The 18,046-nt window shown below is 51.2% G+C and overlaps 1 protein-coding gene across 2 annotated transcripts; it reads left to right on the top strand.

Annotated features, from left to right (window-relative positions):
• Positions 1-10,775: 10,775 nt before the first annotated feature.
• Cfap73 (cilia and flagella associated protein 73) lies at positions 10,776-17,920 on the top strand. Of its 2 annotated transcripts, XM_075982147.1 has the most exons (7): positions 10,776-10,871; positions 12,455-12,560; positions 13,753-13,857; positions 14,079-14,279; positions 15,335-15,556; positions 15,754-15,912; positions 17,314-17,920. In XM_075982147.1, exons 1-7 carry the CDS (start codon positions 10,816-10,818, stop codon positions 17,389-17,391), a joined length of 927 nt encoding a protein of 308 aa, XP_075838262.1. In that variant the 5' UTR covers positions 10,776-10,815; the 3' UTR covers positions 17,392-17,920. The 2 variants fall into 2 exon arrangements, with proteins under 2 accessions (XP_075838262.1, XP_075838261.1); XM_075982146.1 differs by lacking the exon at positions 17,314-17,920 and having other exon boundaries at positions 15,754-16,190.
• Positions 17,921-18,046: the final 126 nt, after the last annotated feature.

Genomic DNA, 18,046 nt, shown 5'->3' with positions numbered 1-18,046 from the left:
GCCCAAGGGAAGCCTTTCTATCCACCAGCACCCCCATCCAGTTACTATGTCTTCAGCTTCAGCTACTTGTGGTGCAGTTGAGTAAGGCTTCTGAAGAGTGGGGCCAAAGAGTTCAGCGGCCAGGCCAATGGAACAATACACAGCTATTAAAAAGGAGTTTCCAGGCTGGGAGCTGGCTCGACTGGAAAAGGGCGTGCTGCCCAAACAGGAGTGGGGATCCCCAGCACCCTTGTAAAAAGTCAGCTGTAGTTGAGCCTGCCTGGAACCCCAGTGCTGGGAGGGGTGTAGGGTGGGGAGATAGGTGGGTCCCGAGGACTCACTGGCCAGCCCAGTCTAAATGACTCAAAGAGCTCTGGACTCAATGGAAAGAGCTTTGTCTCAAGAAAAATAAGAGGGAAAAAAACACAAGCAGACACCTGATGCGTGTACAGGCAAGTGCACACGCGCGCGCGCACACACACACACAGACATTCTTTTTTATTTATAGGGGTCTGACACAATATCTTTTAGCAGGGCGACTATCAATTTGTGGCTAGCCTGGGCTACATCTCGAGAACCTGTTTGAAAGAGAAAAAAAAAGCCAGGCGGTGGTGGCGCATGCCTTTAATTCCAGCACTCGGGAGACAGAAGCAGGTGGATCTCTGTGAGTTCAAGGCCAGCCTGGTCTTCAAGAGCCAGTTCCAGGACAGGCTCCCAAGCTACAGAGAAATCCTATCATGAAACCCAGAAGAAAAGAAAAAGAAAGAAAAAAAATCAGCAGTTAATTGATATTTCCATGTTTTTCTCTTCTAATTCTTGCCATTTGGCACCCAGAAGCTGGAAAGCCCAGCAGAGGGGTGGGGAGGCAGGGAGGCCTGTGGAGTCCCTTGTTGTCATTGTGCCCCCACCCCCACCCCGAGGCCCTGCTGGCCACACTCATGACCTTGGCTTCCTGATGGCTTGTTTGGTGGTGGTTCACCCACTAGCCTTATCGCCTAAATGTCAGGGACAATGTCTGATTCATGCCACCTCCCACACCCTTGGCACGCTGACTCAAAACACACTTGATGGGTACAAGTCAGTGCCCCTAGGAGCCAGAGTGTTTCCTTGACCTTCTTCCACTGATTGTCAACTCTCTGTTCCCAGGTGTCTGGGATGGTGTCCTGACCTTCAGCAACTTAGTCCTGCCCTGTTCACCGCCTTCTTCATACCCAGTGCCAGGCCTGCCCTGCCAGGGGTCAGTCTCCCCTCCTAGGGAGAGGGCAGCATCTGAGGCCACAGCTGGCAGGTCTTGGGCACAGGTGAGGGGTGAGAGCAGTCAGTCTCCCCTCCTAGGGAGAGGGCAGCGTCTGAGGCCATGGCTGGGGCAGGGCTGACAGGTCTTGGGCACAGGTGAGGGGTGAGAGCAAGTTCTTTGTCTTTAGACACAAAGCCTGGTTTGTGACGGCTGGGCACAACTCTGGGCAAGACGCCATGAGGGACAGGCAGCCGCGGTGGAAGGCGTGCGCAGGATTGGCATACTACCCCCCTCCCCAGGCTGTCTGCCCGGGAAACAGGTCCGTGACGGCCTCCCCCACCCACGCCTTGGAATGGAGAAGTAGGAAGGGAAGTCATTGGACCGTGAGACTGAGGGAGGGGGCAGTGGATATTTCCAGAGCATGTGGGTTTGTGGCCAAGGGCAAAGGCAGCTGGGAAAGTTTCCTGCTGTCACTAAACGTGCATTGCAACCTAACATCCCCCTGCCCCCACCCTAGCTGGAGACAGAGACAGGCAGAGGGGCCCAGCTCACTGCGTGGCAGGGGAGCCCCAAGCCAACTAGACACATCCTCCTGTCTAACAGAGGGGACTTCTGAGGCCTAGGAGGAGACGGGCTGTGTGCAGCTCGAGGCACAGTGATCCACAGATGACAAGCCGGTGGCTTAAGACCTATTGCTGCCTTTCAGCCATGTGCAGTCTCAGGGCTGGGACGGCTAGCAGCACACAAGCAATCACCAGACCGCCTGGTACGGCAGACTGCACCTGGAATGTCGGCACTCAGAAGGCGGAGGCAGGAGGATTGCTGCCACTCTGAGGCCAGCCAGAGTTACAGAGCAAGATCCTGTCTCTAAAAAAGGAATAAAAAAAAAAAAAAAGCTAACACCAGTCCTCAAGAGAGTCAGTCCCTCATCCCTCTAGGCCCAGCCCCTCATGAGTCGCCCACACCACAGGTCCCATCCAGCCCTGGCCCCTTTGTGCTTGAATCCCACACACCAACCTACAGACCTCCCTTCTCTGGCTGCCTCAGGGCCTTTGCCCATGCTGTGTTTGCTATCCAGACCACTCTTCTCCTAGGCTCAATTCTCAGGTCCTTCGAGTCTGTTTACATGTGACTTTTTCAAGGGCCTCCCTCTTCTGGGAACCTTCTTGGCAATGCAGTGACCTTTCCCCAGAATCCTTAGGTTTATCTAACCTCCTGTGGCACATGTCTATGAACCCATGAAGACAGCTTTGAGAACCCACGAGGCTCGGCTTGGAGAGCTGATGCATCTTTGACACCTATAACAGTGTAGGACAAATAGTAGGTATTCAATAAGCATTTGCAAAAGTGGGCTAGGGAGATGGCTCAGTCAGTAAAGGTCTTTCTACACAAGCATGAGGACCTGAGCTCAACCCCTGGCCCTACATAAAGAGGTGGCATATATTTGTGACCTCAGTGCTAGTGATGGGTGGATTACTGGGTCTGTAAGACCCTGTACCAATCAGTAAGATGGGGAATGATCCAGAAAGAGAGAGAGAGAGAGAGAGAGAGAGAGAGAGAGAGAGAGAGAGAGAGAGAGAGAGGAGAGGAGGAGGAGAGAGAGAGAGAGGAGAGGAGGAGAGAGAGAGAGAGAGAGGAGGAGGAGGTGGCATCGTTACGCATACATCAAAATAATTAAAGCATTGCCTGTTTGGGATGTGTCTTAGTGGCTGTGTGTTTTGCATGTACAGGACTCTGGGTTGGAGACTCAGCACTACAAAAAGAATAAAGGAAATAAGAGCAGAAGAGAATAACAAACAGTATTGCAGGCTGAGTATCCCTCACCCAAAAGATTCAGGACTAGACTTATTTCCCACGTGGAGAGTTGTTTTGTTTTGTTTTGTTTTGGATTTGTGGGGGTTTGTTTTTTTTTTATAAACTTTACTTAATGGACATCTCTGATCTGAAAATTTGGAGTCTGACATGTTCCGAGTTCAGGAGTATTTCAGATTTCAAATTTTTCTGATTCAGCATGACCAAGTGTAACAGAAAGAATGCGGAGCTGCTGTATGGTGGGGCGGGAGAGAGGCAAAACCTCGTTGTTAGGCCATGCGTGGTGGTGTGCACCTTTAATCCCAGCACTTGCGTGGTGGAGACATAGTGGATTCCAGGACATCCTGGGATACATGGAGACCCTGCCTCAACAACAAAGGGGCTGGAGAGATGGCTCAGTGGTTAAGAGCACTGACTGCTCTTCTAGAGGACCTGGGTTTGATTCCCAGCACCCACCTGGCAGCTCACAACTATCTGTAATTCTAAGATGTGGCACTCATACAGACATACATGCAGGCAAAACACCAATGCACATAAGATAAAATCACTTAAACACAACAAGGATGGCGGTCCCTTCTTAGAAGGTGAAACAGATCTAGGACTTGAAGGGCCAGATCTGGGGCACTTCCACAGCAGAAATAAAGGTTTGCACTCACCCGAGACTCAGCATGTGGCTCAAAGCAGTTTTACTCTTTGTAGTTTCTTTGTTTTGGTTTTTTCGAGACAGGGTTTCTCTGTGTATCTCTGGCTGTCCTGGAACTCACTCTGTAGACCTCAAACTCATAGAAATCCGCCTGCCTCTGCCTCCTGAGTGCTAGGAACAAAGGTATGCGCCACCATTGCTGGGAGATGGTGGCGCACGCCTATAATCCCAGCACTCAGGAGACAGAGACAGGTGGACTCTCTGTGAGTTCGAGGCCTGATCTTTAGAGCGAGTTCCAGGACAGGTTCCAAAGCTACAGGGAAACCCTGTCTCTAAAAACAACAAACAAACAATAAAAAGGTGTGAACCACCACACCCCCCCGCCACTCCCCTGTTTGGTTTTAGTTTTTTGAGACAGAGTTTTTCTATGTAGCCTTGGCTGTCCTGGAACTCACTCTGTAGACCAGGCCAAACTTAGGTCCGCTGCCAGAGCAGCCAGTGCTCTTAACCACTGAGCCATCTCTCCAGCTCCTGGACAACGTATTTGACACAGTAAAACTGTGCTGATGCTGCTGGGTGGGTCTCGGGGGGGAACAAGTGGTCGTTAGAGGACGTAGAGGGGAGAGGGCACGATTGCAAGATGTAGGCATATTTTGTTCATGGTCTAAGAAATAAAGCTTGCCTGAAGATCAGAATGCAGAGCTAAGCCCCTAGTTAGCCACAGAAGTCAGGCAGTGATGGCTTACACCTTTAATCCCAGCACTTGTGAAACAGAAGCAGGTGGATGATCTCTGTGTGTTCAAGGCCACCCTGGGCTACGCGAGATTGAATCTATCTAAAAGAGAGACAGAGCTCACACAAAGGTGATCCCAGCACTAGGGAGGTGGAGACAGGAGTGATATGGCTGGGCAGAGAGAGAAATTTAAGGCAGGAGGAGACAGGGGCTCAGATGCAGTTTGAGAATTCAGTCTGAAATGCAGTCTGAGATCTCACGGAGACAGCAGCAGTGTGAGGATTCGTAGAGACAGGATCTCCCCTCTGGTCGAGCATTGATAAAGGTAAGAGATCGCTAGCGGCTGGCTGCTCTGCTTCTCTGGTCTTTCAGCATTAACCCCTATATCTGACTCTGGGTTTTTATTTTTAAGAACAATTAGAATTCATGCTACGGCAGGAAGTTGTACCTTTGACATTCCCTCCTGCTCAAACAAGGTTAAAAATCAAAATGGAGTCAGTTAAGCTAAGGTTCCACATCCCTGAGCTAAAATTAAACTGTTTGTCCGGCCTTCCCAGAACAGGGATTGGCAACAACAACCAAAGTTTCCAAGCAGGCCGGTTTCCACGGGAAATCATGGGAGAGATTGCTCTGCTTTAATCCGCACACAAAAGGGCCTGCAACAGCAGGATATGATCATTGGGGATCTTCCTATGTGGTTCCTGGTCCCAGCTGTACAAGAGAAACTTGGAAATGACCGTGTATCTGTCTGTGTGTGTGTGTGTGTGTGGTGTGTTTGTGTGTGCTTGTGTCTGTGTGTGTGTATCTGTCTATGTGTGTATGTCTATGGTGTGTCTGTGTGTATCTGTGCATGTGTCTGTATCTGTGTAGGTGTGTCTATGTGGATCTGTCTGTGTGTGTGTATGGTGTGTCTGTGTGTGTGTATCTGTGTGTGTGTATGTGCGTGTGTCTGTGTCTCTGTGTGTGTGGATCTGTCTGTGTGTGTGAGTGTATACATGCATGTACATATGTGTGTGTCTGTGTAGATATGTCTCTCTGTTTGAATGTGTACGTGCGTGTATGTGTGCATGTGTGTGACACATGTTTGTATACATGTATGTGCATATGCATGCATTCATGTATTTGTGTGTGTGTGTGTGTGTGCATACGTGTATTGTGGAAGCCAGAGATGCATGTCTGGTGGTCCTAGATCGCTCTCCACCTTATGTTTTGAGACAGAGTCTCTCACTGACCCAGGAGGTCATCCATCCATGCAGGCTGGCTTCCCAGTGAGCCCTGAGGATCCTCCTGTCCGCACCTCCCAGGGCTGAGATATTACCTTGTTCCACCACGGCCAGCTTTTGATGGGGAGCTAAGGATGGGAACTCAGGCCCTCATGTTTTCAAGGCTCCCTAGCCCCTCCTGTCTGTCTCCGTTCTGACTTTCTTCACGCCTCCCTCTTCCGTTAAGCCACCCTCTTTCGTTCCAGCTTTGGGAACATTTATTCTGTTTTATGGAATACAGTGTTCCCTGATTCTAGAATTCGGCATAAGGGGGGCTGGGGAGATCATTCTCTCAGAGCAATGTTGCCTGTGTGTGCATGAGGACTTCAGCTTGGGGCACAGCACCCATCACCTGTAATCCCAGCACTAGGGAGGCAGGACAAAAGAAGCAGTGAAATACCCTGTCTCAAAAAAGGGAGGGAGGGAGAGAGGGGACAATGGGTAAGGGCACTTGCCACCAACTCTGATGACCTAAATTCAATGTCTGCCCACTTCCAACACCACATAGTGGAATGACAGAACCGGCTCAAGTTGACCTTTGACCCCAAGAAATGCAGTGTGGCTTGCCCACAAACTACACAATAAATAAATAAGTGTTTGGGCTGGGTGGTGGTGCACGTCTCTAATCCCAGCACTCAAGAGGCAAAGGTAGGCGAATATCTGAGTTTGAGGCCAGCCTAGTCTACAGAACAAGTTCCAGGACAGCCAGAGCTACACAGGGAAACCCTGTCTCAAAAAAAAAAAAAAATAGTAGTAGTAGAAGTAGTAATAATAATAATAATAATAAATGCTTAAAAATAAAAGCTATCAGCCAAGGCTACGCAGAGAAACCCCATCTCAAAAACAAATAAAATAAATATAAATAAATAAAAATATTAAAAAGGAGGATGGTGCCTGAAGAATGCCATTAGGCTGTCCCTGGGCTCCATGCACACACACCACACCCATGGTCTAAGGTCATCCTCAGCTATACTGAAGCCAGCCTGGGATACATCAAACCCTGTGTAAAAGCAAAACAAAACAACAAGAAACTGACAGGTGATTATGGGAACCTGGAGTGCAGCTCCGTGGAGGATCACGGGTTTAGCAGACAGGACCCAGAGGTCCATCTTCACTTGCAATGACACTAGGGCTTTAATGGAAATCAGCTGAGTTTCTCCATTCAAGGGCTGAAGAAACCACAGTGCACAGTGTCCCTAGCTATCCTAGCCAACCCACAGTGATGGCTGTGAGCTGAAGCCATCACTGCGGGAAGTCAGAGGCAGGAGCTGATGCAGAGGCTATAAGAGCAAAGCTGCTTACCACTTTGCTCCTCGTGCCTTGCTCAGCCTGCTTTCTTATAAAACTGAGCATCACCAGCCCAGGAATGGCACCGCCCACAATGTGCTGGTCCCTCCCACGTCAATCATTAATAAAGAAAACGTACCACCATGTTGATGCATTCCCCAGCATTCGGGAGGCAGAGGCAGGTGGATATCTTAGTTTAAGGCCAGCCTGGTCTACATCATGAGTTCCAGGACAGCCAGAGGTACACAGAGAAACCTCAGAAAAGAAAAAAGTGGGGTGGGGAGAAAGAAAGAAAGAAAGAAAGAAAGAAAGAAAGAAAGAAAGAAAGAAAGAAAGAAAGAAGAAAGAAGGAAGAAAGGGAGGGAGGGAGGAAGGAAGGAAGGAAGAAGGAAGGGGGAAAGAAAGAAGGAAGGAAGGAGGAAAGAAAGAAAGAAAGAAAGAAAGAAAGAAAGAAAGAAAGAAAGGAGGGAAGGAGGGAGGGAGGAAGGAAGGAAGGAAGGAAGGAAGGAAGGAAGGAAGGAAGAAAGAAAGAAGGGAGGGAGGGAGGGAGGAAGAAAGGAAGGAAGAAGGAAGGAAGGAAGAAGGAAGGAAGGAAGGAAGGAAGGAAGGAAGGAAGATGCCCCCCACAGGCCAATGGAGGCATTGCTTAACTGAGGGTCCCTCTTCCCAGGTGACTCTAGCTTGCATCAAGTTGACAGAATAAGTCCAATGGTGTAAATACTACTGGGCCAGGAACAAGAGGGGACTGACCCCGTGGCAATGCTTCCAAATGACAGTCAGTGGACAAAGTCCAAAGGTCACACATATCACTCATCACCACGTGCCCCCAACCCCATCACCAGGGATAGAATCCAGGCTCAGCCTCCTCTCTCTCTCTCTCTCTCTCTCTCTCTCCTTTCACTGAGCTTCATCCTCGGCCCCCATTTTTCATTACTTTTCCTTTTGAGACAGAATCTCAGTAGGTTGCACAGGCTGGCCTCGAACCTACGCTGTGGCTCAGTATAGCCTGGGTGTTTTGTTTTGTTTTTAAGACGGGGCCTTGCCATGTATGTAGCTCAGGCTGGCTTTAAACTCTCCATCCTTCTTCCTCAGCCTCCTGAGTGCCGTGATTGCAGATATGCACCTGCGTAGCCTCAAGGCTCAAGGTGGGGATGAACCCCAGGCAGATCACGAATGGGCACAGAGACTCGTGGGATTTGCCTTACTTGTGGTGGCCACACGGCTTTACATGTTTGCCAGCCCATGAAAACGTGTGTGAAAAAAGGGGTGAATTTCAGGAGGCAGAAATTACACCTCTATTTTTTTAATTAAGAAAAATGAGATCATGTTTCTTGCCGAAGCTTCACGTCAGGTTACGCGGAAAAATAATGTGGGTAATTTAATGCAAAATGCTCAAAGGGAAACTGTGGGTTATTTTAGATCTCCTTTTTAAAAATATCCCCTAACAAAGTTCCCTAGGAGCCGTTTTAAGCAATGTAGGCATTAAAGTAAGTATAGGTTGGCCAGGGCTGGAATCCCTATGCTGGAGGGACTGAGGAAGGACTGGGAACCTGAGGTCAGCCTGGGCGACACAGAGAAACCTTAACTTAAATCAATGAACCAATCAAATTGAGCAGGATAGCGGTCTTGATTAGGATCACTATCACTGTGCTGAAACACCATGACCAAAAGCAGCTTGGGGAGGAAAGGGTTATTTCACTCACAGTTCCACAGCATCAAAAGCAGTGAGGGCAAGAACTCACACAGAGCAGGAACCTGGAGGCAGGAACTGATGCAGAGGCCATGGAGGGTGCTGCTTACTGGCTTGTTCCCATGGCTTGCTCAGCCTGCTTTCTTATAGAACTCGGGACCACTGGTCCAAGAATGGCACTACCTACAGTTTACTGGGGCCTCATCAATCACTAATTTAAAACACACCCTACAGGCTTGCCCAGAGTTGGATCTGATGGAAGTGTGTTCTCAGTTGAGGTTCCCTCCTCTCAGAGGGCTCTAGCTTGTGTCAAATTGACGTAAATCTAACTGGCACATAATCCTAGCACTTGGGAGACGGAGGTGAGAAGTCAATCCCAGGTCCCATGAGGTTAAGAAGAGAAACAAGTCTCACAAGTTGTACTCACACATCACACAGACACACACATACACATGCACACACACACATATACACACATGCATGCGCCTGCATGCACACATATGCACATATACATGCACACATACACATGCACACGTGCATGCATACACATATGTACATATACACGTGCATACACACATGTACATATGCGTGCACACGTATACACATATACACACATATACACGTGTATGAACATGTACATACACATGCATGAACATACACATGCACACACTAAATTTTTTTTCAAGACAGGGTTTCTCTGTGCAACCCTGGCTATACTGGAACTAACTTTGTAGACCAGGCTAACCTTGAACTCACAGAGATCCCCTTGCCTCTGCCTCCCATCATACCCGGCAATAAAACAATTCTTTTTTGGGGGGGAGGTTCGAGACAGGGTTTCCCTGTTTAACAGTCCTAAGCTGTCCTGGAGCTAGCTCTTGTAGACCAGGCTGGCCTCAAACTCACAGGGATTCACCTGCTTCTGCCTCCTGAGTGCTGAGATTAAAGGCGTGTGTCAACATGGCCCGGCTAACAATACTTAAAGGTAAACAAAAGAAATATATTCCTTTGAAAAGGAAAATTACAAGACGCTAATGCGGGAAACTCAGCATGGGTTAGAGACCAGCCTTGGCTACATAGTTAGGCTGGTGCATACTTGGTACAGAGTGAGACCCTGTCTCAAAGAAACTGTCTTGAACCCCCCCCCCCGCCACCAAACATCAAAAATAGAAACTGAGATTTTCAAAAAATAGATGTGATGACTCATGTCTATAATCCCAGCACTTTGGAGGCCGAGGCAGGATGATTTCTGTGAGTTCAAGGCCAGCCTGAGCTACAAAGTTTGACCCTTGTCTCAAGGAAGTACAGAAGAAAGGGAGGGAGGGAGGGGAGAGGGATTTGAACAGTCTGAAGCAAGCGACCAGTTACTGCTTGCCTCTTCCAGCTGAATATACTGTGGATATTTTTTGTCAAGCCCTTTCTCCTAGTACCAGCGCCTTGGGTTAAATGTTGTACTATGCAATGAAAGGCTTAGCATCCTGCCTGACTGGAATCAATCACTCAAACTGTGACAGCCTCTCCCTCCTCCACCCTTCAAGCGCAAATCACCTCTTCAGAGCAGCACTGTCCGCAAACCAGCGTAGGGCCCTGTAAGGCATGGTGAGGATAGCCCCCATCGTCAGCATGGGCACGGAGACTCAAAGGGCTGGAGACCGTCCTCAGCAGTTTTCCCAGAGTGACTGACAGTACACAGGGTAGAGCAAACAGTGGGCACCCAATAATTACTCTTTTGTGGGGCCACAGGACTGGAGATAGAACCCAGGGCCTTGCATGTGCCAGGGTAAAGCTTTAGCCTTGAGCCCAGTCCAGCCCCGATTATTCTCTGGTGTGCATGAAGGAGCAGACTGTTGCATGGAGATGCCCAACCCTACTCAGCCATGAAAGGCTTGGCTACACACGGACCTCCCAGAAAAGGAAATGTTGACCCAAGACCCATGTCCTGCGCTGCATCCAAATTTAGATAGGGGACAGCCATCCCCTCCCTTCCTGGTTGCTGTCTGTTCCTATCAGGGGTGGGTCTTAGGCTGCAACCTGGCAACAGAATGTTGCGCTGTTGGCTGCCCCAGGCAACCAGGGCTCGCTCAGCCTTGGGCTTCTGGGAGTTCCAGGCAGGGGCAGCACTCTCCGTCTATGCCCCTCAACTTTGCTAAGGCGGCTGAAGATACCTGAAGGTGAATGGCAGTGGCATGGGAGGAGTATTTCCGACTGGTCTTCCAAGAGAAAGCGCCTGCGTGAGTGCTGCCAGGAGCGGGTGGGTGGGGTGAGAGGGGGGGTGAGTAGACAGATTGGTCATCCCTTCTCCTGGAGTCCCTGCAGCCTTTGGGCAGTCTTGTGGTGGACTGCAAAGGCCCTAAGAGAATCTCTAGCTCAGACCCTACAGGTCTCCCCTCCCTACACGTCTCCCCCAAGGTCTTGTTAGAGCCCAGCTGGTGACTGGGCTCCTGGGATAGCTAGCCTGCTCCTGCCCCAGCCTTGGCCAGTATCTTACAGAGATGAAATCCTTGAACCAGGGTGGAAAGGAGTTTTCCAGCGAGCTGCTGTGGAGTGGAGAAGTGGCATTTTAAGGATATCAGCCCTATAACACTTTATTTGGGCACAGTGGGACACCCTGGCCCTAAAAGTAGGTATCTGTAAAACTAGGAGGAGTGGACACTTCTGATGCTGGCAGAGCTGGGCAAGCCAGTTGAGTGACCAGTCAGACTCTGTCTGACTCCTTCCCATCCTTCCGGGAGAGCCAGGCGCCCACACTCAGCCTCTCTTAGACCACTCCCCACAGAGGAATGCCCCCTCTCTGTGCGGTCAGAGCAGGGACCAGTAGTCTCTACACCCCATCTGCTCAGCCTATAGTCATCCTTCCAAGTGACACCTTTACAGCTACAGAGGTCAGAGTTCATCTTTATTCCTCTCTCACCCTGCCCTGCTCCATCAGCTCTGTCGTCAAGCTGTAACCAGAATGGATCCATCCTCACCTGTCATTCCTGCCCGTCCTGATCAGAATGACATTCTTTCTGGGGTCCCTAAGCCCCACCACTGAGCACACATGGTCCCCAGCTCCTCACAGCAGCCACAGGATTTTCTACTCCACTCAAAGCCTGCCCATGGCTACCATCTCACCAAGAGTCGTTGCCAAGGTCTTCTTCCCCCATGGCCCGCCACTGTCTGACTTTGGACAGCTCTGATTTTAATTTCCACCCGCCATCTCCCCTCTCAACTCTCGACGCAAACCCAGGTGTTTCGCTGGGATCCTGGGTCTTTCTTGGCTGTTCCCTTGGCCTGGACTCTGTGCCCTGCAGCTGGCAGTACAACCCGCTCCCTGTGGCCCTGTCCCGATATCTTTTGCTCAGAGAGACTTCCTGACTCCGTATTGAAAACTGCCTCTGGCCCACGGAACTTTACACGCCAGGGCCCACCGTGTGGTGGAGCAGTGTTTGCTGTTATTATCTGTGTTAGCTGTCTGTGGTCCCGGGGTGTGTAGTTTCCAGCAACACCTGTCTGTCTTCTTGATGACTGCAATTACTCTGACTAGGTACACTGCCTGGTTAGAACAAGTGGTCAGCAAACCTGTGAACAATTTAAAAACCCGAAAGCCAGTAGGCATGCCAGCCTCATGTCTGCCATCCTAACATTCAAGAGGTAGAGGTTTTGGATCAAGAGTTCAAGGCCATTCTCAGCTACAAAGTTAGTTCAAGGCTAACCCCACCTACAAAAAAAAAACTAACTCAGAAGTTGGTGAGTGGGGCCATTCCAGGCACCCCCAGGAGTCTGGGGCTCCAAATCTTCTTCTTGTAACCTCCTTCTCTTTGGGTCCCTCCAGGAAGCCGGTAGAGCAGAATGTGGTTCACTTTCCACCTCTGCTGTGTCTCCTGGAGAAGAAGCAAGAGCTAGCAGCTGCGGACCAGGGTCTGCAGGTCCAGAAGGAGGTGAGCCTCAGTTGCTGAAATTTGGGGTGTCCTCAGGTACACACTGGTGGTGCCCAATGGAGGTTACACAGTCTGGGGTGAGTCTGCTCTGAGCCCTGATGTTCCTATCTATCAAAGGAAGATCTAGTGAGAACACTTGGCACCTACTGCGTGCTGTGCTCAGCACTGGCCCTTGCCCTCTGAAGTTTCACAGTCAAGAGAGGAAAACAGGCGTCCAGGTAGGGGTTGCCGAGCGGGAAGGCACTGGGCAAAGGCTGTCGGATTCTGGGGGAACCTCTACTCCCCAGTGAGAGTGGACAAGCAGGACTTCCTGGAGGACGGGAGGGAGGGAGGGAGGGCTTAGGGACTGTGGGTGGGCAAACCAGATAATGCAGCAAAGGAAGAAAGGAGAAAGAGCAGGAAAGGGGGACATTCAAAACAAAAACCAGAATTCATGGACAAAGCTCAGAAGGTCACAGAAGTGGAGAGATGGATGAGCCGTTGTTACCCTGACTGCTCTTAGAGAGGATCCGAGTTCAGGTCCTTGCACCCACATCAGGGGCCACACAACAGCCTGCAACTCTAGGGGATCCAGCGCCCTCTTCTGGCCTCTGAAGGCACTGCACTCACATGCACGCACCTCTCCCCTAAATATATACAATTTAAAACATAATATTAAAAAAAAAAGTTTGGATGCTCACCTTCCTAGACCTGGATGGAGGGGAGAGGACCTAGGACTTCCCACAGCGCAGGGAACCCTGACTGCTCTTTGGATTGGAGAGGAGGGGGAGGGGGAGGGAAACGGGAGGAGGTGGAAATTTTTAATAATAAAAAATTTAAAAATAAAAATTAAAAAAAAAAAGCTCGGGGCTGGAGAGATGGCTCAGTGGTTAAGAGCATTGCCTGCTCTTCCAAAGGTCCTGAGTTCAATTCCCAGCAACCACATGGTGGCTCACAACCATCTGTAAAGAGGTCTGGCGCCCTCTTCTGGCCTTCAGGCATACACACAGAATATTGTATACATAATAAATAAATAAATATTTAAAAAAAAAAAGCTCAGAGGGTCAGGTAGCTGAAACATGGAGCGTCTGGAAGAGAAGAGTGTGAAAAGGTTGGGAGTTAGCATTCAAAGCACACAGGGGGATATAGGATGTGATCCAGGGAGCTGGGAACATTAGGCGACCTGACACCTCTAACTGCACCCCACTTCAAGGAGTTCCACAGCAGGATGGCCACCCTGAGCCAGCGCTGGGCACAGCTGGAACAGAAAGAGCAGGCGCTGAAGGAGTCCTTCATCCGCTTTGACAAATTCCTGCAGGTCAGTGAATGCTGAGGGCCGGAGGTGGATCACAGGGGCTCCTGCTTGCCACTCTAGAGTGGCCCCCACCTAGAAAAGCCTCCTGAAGTGGGGAAATCAGATTGCCAGAGGGTGGAGGAGGAGCAGTAACATACCTCCGCGAGTCTACACTAAGAGAGAGAATGTCGCGGCTGGTGGAGGCCGCGAGTCCTGAGGTTCCCTGATTTCCATCCTCCTCTCAGGAAGCCGAGGCCCGGCGAGGCCGCGCGCAGCGGAGAGCAGCTGAGGAGGGGCATGGAGTGCGACACCGGGAGGCAGAGGCGCTGCGGCTGCGCGCACAGTTGCAGGAGCTGCGGCGGGAGCGCGCCCGGCTGCAGCGCAGGCTGCGGCGCCTGGAGCCCTGCGCGAGCCTGCTGGAGCGCGTGCTGGAGCAGCTGCCGGAGGTGAGCGGCGCTGGGGGCGTGGGGACTGCTTTGTTCTGAAGCTCTAGTCAGTGCTGACTGTGTACAAGAAACACCACCTCACGGTATACCAGGGATGCGCTTTGTTTTCCAGTCATCCTCTAAATCCGGTCAAGTGGGTCCTGTTATTGGCAACAACCTCATACTACAGGTCAAAAAAAAAAAAGTTGCAAAAGGTTCATCTGTCCTTACGCAGTCAAGTGTGTGTGTGAGAGAGAGTGGAGAGAGAGAGACAGAGACAGAGATACAGAACAGAAAGACAAAGGACAGATAATAATATAAATTTTATTATTTGTGGAAGGTTAGCTTTGGGGGAGAGATTGTGTGTGTGTGTGTGTGTGTGTGTGCGCGCACGTGTTTAGTTGATTTGTTGAGAAGTGAGAATATAGCCCAGGCTAGTCTTGAGTTCCCTACATAGCTAAGGCCACCCTTCAACTCCCTGAACCCTTGACAGGGTCTCTCTGTGTAGCCCTGCCTGTCCTGAAACTCACTCTGTAGACCAGGCTAGCCTTGAACTCAGAGATCCGCCTGTTTCTGCCTCCCCAGTGTTGGGGATTAAAGGTGAGCGCCACCACCTGCACCACCACTGCTCCAAAACCTTCACCTTACTCCTCTCACCTCAGCCTTGTGCTGCCACGATGCCCGGCTCTATTTTGGGTTTGTCTTTGTATTGTTTTGCCTTATTTGTTTGAGATGGGGTCCCATTCTGTAGCCCAAGCTAACCAGGTACTCAGTATGTAGTTGAGCTGGCTCCAGCCTCAATCTCTCAAGTGCTGGCATTCCAGGTAACAGCCTTGGTAAAGTTCCTTGAATGAACAAGTGGTGTCAAGGAAAAGTTGTGGCGCCTAGCCAGCTCAGCTAGGTTTGATAATGGAGGCGAGAAGGTCATGAACAGGACTCACTCAAATCCCGCCATCCTTGCTTCAGGGCCTGAGGTGTCCCATGACACATCTGGACGGAGGACGCTTCTGAGGGGTGTTGGCTAAGTCAGGTGGGGAGAACAGGGGCATTGCAGGCCATGCAAGTCCCCTCTCCAGTTTCAGGAGATTCCGGAACTGGTGGCGCGCTTTGATGGCCTGGTAGACACGCAGGCAGCATTGAAGCTGGCAGAGCGCAAGCGACAGGTGGAGCTGGACGAGACCCATGCTCAGCTGTATCGTCTTCAGGAAACGAAGCAGGATGAGCTGCTGCGCCTGGGCCAGCAGCGTGCACAGCTGCGAGAGCAGTTGGAGGCAGCGCGTGAGCGCACACTGCAGTGGGTGAGTGTCCCCGGGGCTGGAGTGGCCACACCCGCTGAGCTAACCACAAGGGCTGGGGCACCGCATTGTCAAGGGTACCAGATAGTGCTTGTTCCCGCCCCACAGAACACATGGGTGCACCTGTCGGGTGGTGCAGCCTCCCAGACCCCAGGACCAGGTCCTGACTTTATAGCGATCTCTGCATGTGCGTTCTGTAGGAATCCAAGTGGACTCAAATCCAGAACACTGCAGCGGCCAAGACGCTGCTCCTGGGACGCACTCGAATGGCTGTGCTCAACCTGTACCAGCTTGTGCGCCTGCGCCAGAGTCAGCCTCTAGCCCTGGACATGGAGGACACCGAGGGGCAGCTAGAGGAGGTGAGGCTCTCTGTGTCGCTTCTTACCCAGCCCCCACTGTTGGGACGCCTCAGGGTTAAGGGTCTAGTGACTTCCTGGCCGCACACTCGGCTGCCTGGACTGTATCCGCCACGACAGCCAGTGGATCTGTGTGCCTTTTGCAGGACTGGCTAGTCACCGAGGCCAGTTCGTCTGAGCTGCCCTGGCTTTGATGCACACAAGTCCAAGAGGGTCCCGGCGTCATGTGAACCAGGCTGTCTTTGGCAGGGTCTCATACTTAAGCCCAAGCTTACCCCAAACTAGGTAGCAGATAACCTTGAACTCCACACACACACACCCCGGCCTCCATCTTCTGAGTGCTGGGATCACAGGTGGGTTGTGCATCTGGTCTGGCTGAGTTAGTCCCTTTTCAGCATGCCTCTGTTCTATGAAGAAGGCCCGGGGAAGGACGCTGGGCCTCTCCTGCCCACACTCCAGGCCAGGAATCAGTGATGAACTGTCACCCGGCCTCACTGTCACTGCTATGCCTAGGGATGGCTATTCTGCTTTTTCCCCCTTTGGTGCTGTGTCCTTAATATTTATTTACCCAGGTGATGGTCATGAAGAGGGTCCAACAGGCTGCTGGGAGCTTCCCTCAGTTCACAGCAGAGGCCTATGGGTGTCGGTGAAGTTCATATAAATAAGCAACTAGCACCACATAAAGGACACCATGGAGATGGCTACACACAAGCCTGATCCAAGGAAAATATCACCTGATGTGGTGGGACACTGGGTTGGCAGGGAGCCAGCTGGAAACTGGCAAAGTGGTTACAGATCATTCAGTGGCTGGGCATGGTGTCTCAGGCCTTTAATCCCAGCACTCTGGAGGCAGAGGCAGATGGATCTCTGGGAGTTCGAAGCTAGCCTGGTCTACAGAGTGAGCTCCAGGACAGCCAGCGCTACAAAGGGAAACCCTGTCTCAAAAACAAAATAAACAGGGGGCTGGAGAGATGGCTCAGCAGTTAAGAGCATTGCCTGCTCTTCCAAAGGTCCTGAGTTCAATTCCCGGCAACCACATGGTGGCTCATAACCATCTGTAATGAGGTCTGGTGCCCTCTTCTGGCCTGTAGGCATACACACTGACAGAATATTGTATACATAATAAATAATATAAAAAAAACAAAACAAAAAAACAAAAAAAAACAAAATAAACAATTCAGTGGCATACACCTGTATTCTCAGGAGACTGAGGCAGGAAGGTTTGCCGTGAGTTAGAGAACAAGTCTGAGCAGTACTTGACAGTAAACAAGACAAACATTTGGGAGGCTGTACTGGACACCATCAATGCCTCCCCCGGGGTGTTTCCAGGCCCACCACTGCCCTCAGCCTCCCTGTGTGGGGTGGGGACAGGAAGTGATCTGGCCATGTCACCCCTGCCCCCAGGTGAAGCTGTTTATCATGGACCTCTCAGCCACACTGGCCAGCCTTGCCCAGGCTGAGCCCACAGCCACGGTATCCTAGTCCGGCCAGACGAGCAGCGAAGGAGACCTGAGGAACTGAGTCCCACATTTCTTGGTGTACAGGCTCAAAGCAACGGCTCTCTGAATACCCTTCCTCCTGGGCAAGATGGAGCTGTGCCAGCCCACAGGACACTCAACTAAGTAGATTACCGTCAGTGGGGCTGACAGCTGTGCTGGGCCCTTCACCCACCTCACAGGCTGGGGACAGGCTTCCCTCCCAGCTGGGGGCACAGACAAGCTTAGCCACGCTGATGTACTCCAAGATAGGCACTTGCTAAGCAAGGTGGGTCCAAGCAGTAAGTGGCTGTTGGTAGCATCAGCTCAGTGGGGTCAAAATGGTAGTCCCCCAGTGTGTGCCTGCCTGTGAGGTCCAGGTGCTGTGGGATGCTTGACCTTCCCAGGCCCTCAAGCAAGGGGTGGGGAAAGCTACCAGTGGGAGGAAGGACCCGAGGCTGGCGCGGGCCGGCTCTCACCTTCACGTGCAGAAGGGTAGTGCCGCCTCCATCCTACAGCAGCCCTGCGCTGTCGAGCAACCGCACCAGAGACTCATTCTTCTCATCTTGGACACAGTGGAAGCCACCTGCTCTCAGCTACTACGAAAGCTGGGACCTGCAAGTCTCCCTTCCAACACCCCAAGTTAACCACACTCCTGAGTA

This window comes from Microtus pennsylvanicus, chromosome 1, assembly GCF_037038515.1.
Source record: "Microtus pennsylvanicus isolate mMicPen1 chromosome 1, mMicPen1.hap1, whole genome shotgun sequence".
Taxonomy (NCBI): Eukaryota; Metazoa; Chordata; class Mammalia; order Rodentia; family Cricetidae; genus Microtus; species Microtus pennsylvanicus.
Note: the sequence above shows the minus strand (reverse complement) of the source record. Positions and strands in the feature narration are given on the sequence as shown.

Excerpts from the sequence above, each read along its gene's own strand:
- Cfap73 (XM_075982146.1), top strand. The coding sequence starts at position 10,816 with ATGGCAGTGGCATGGGAGGAGTATTTCCGACTGGTCTTCCAAGAGAAA. Across the intron at positions 10,872-12,454 it reads TTCCAAGAGAAAGCGCCTGC|GAAGCCGGTAGAGCAGAATG; the intron begins GTGAGTGCTGCC and ends GGGTCCCTCCAG. Across the intron at positions 12,561-13,752 it reads GTCTGCAGGTCCAGAAGGAG|GAGTTCCACAGCAGGATGGC; the intron begins GTGAGCCTCAGT and ends CCCCACTTCAAG.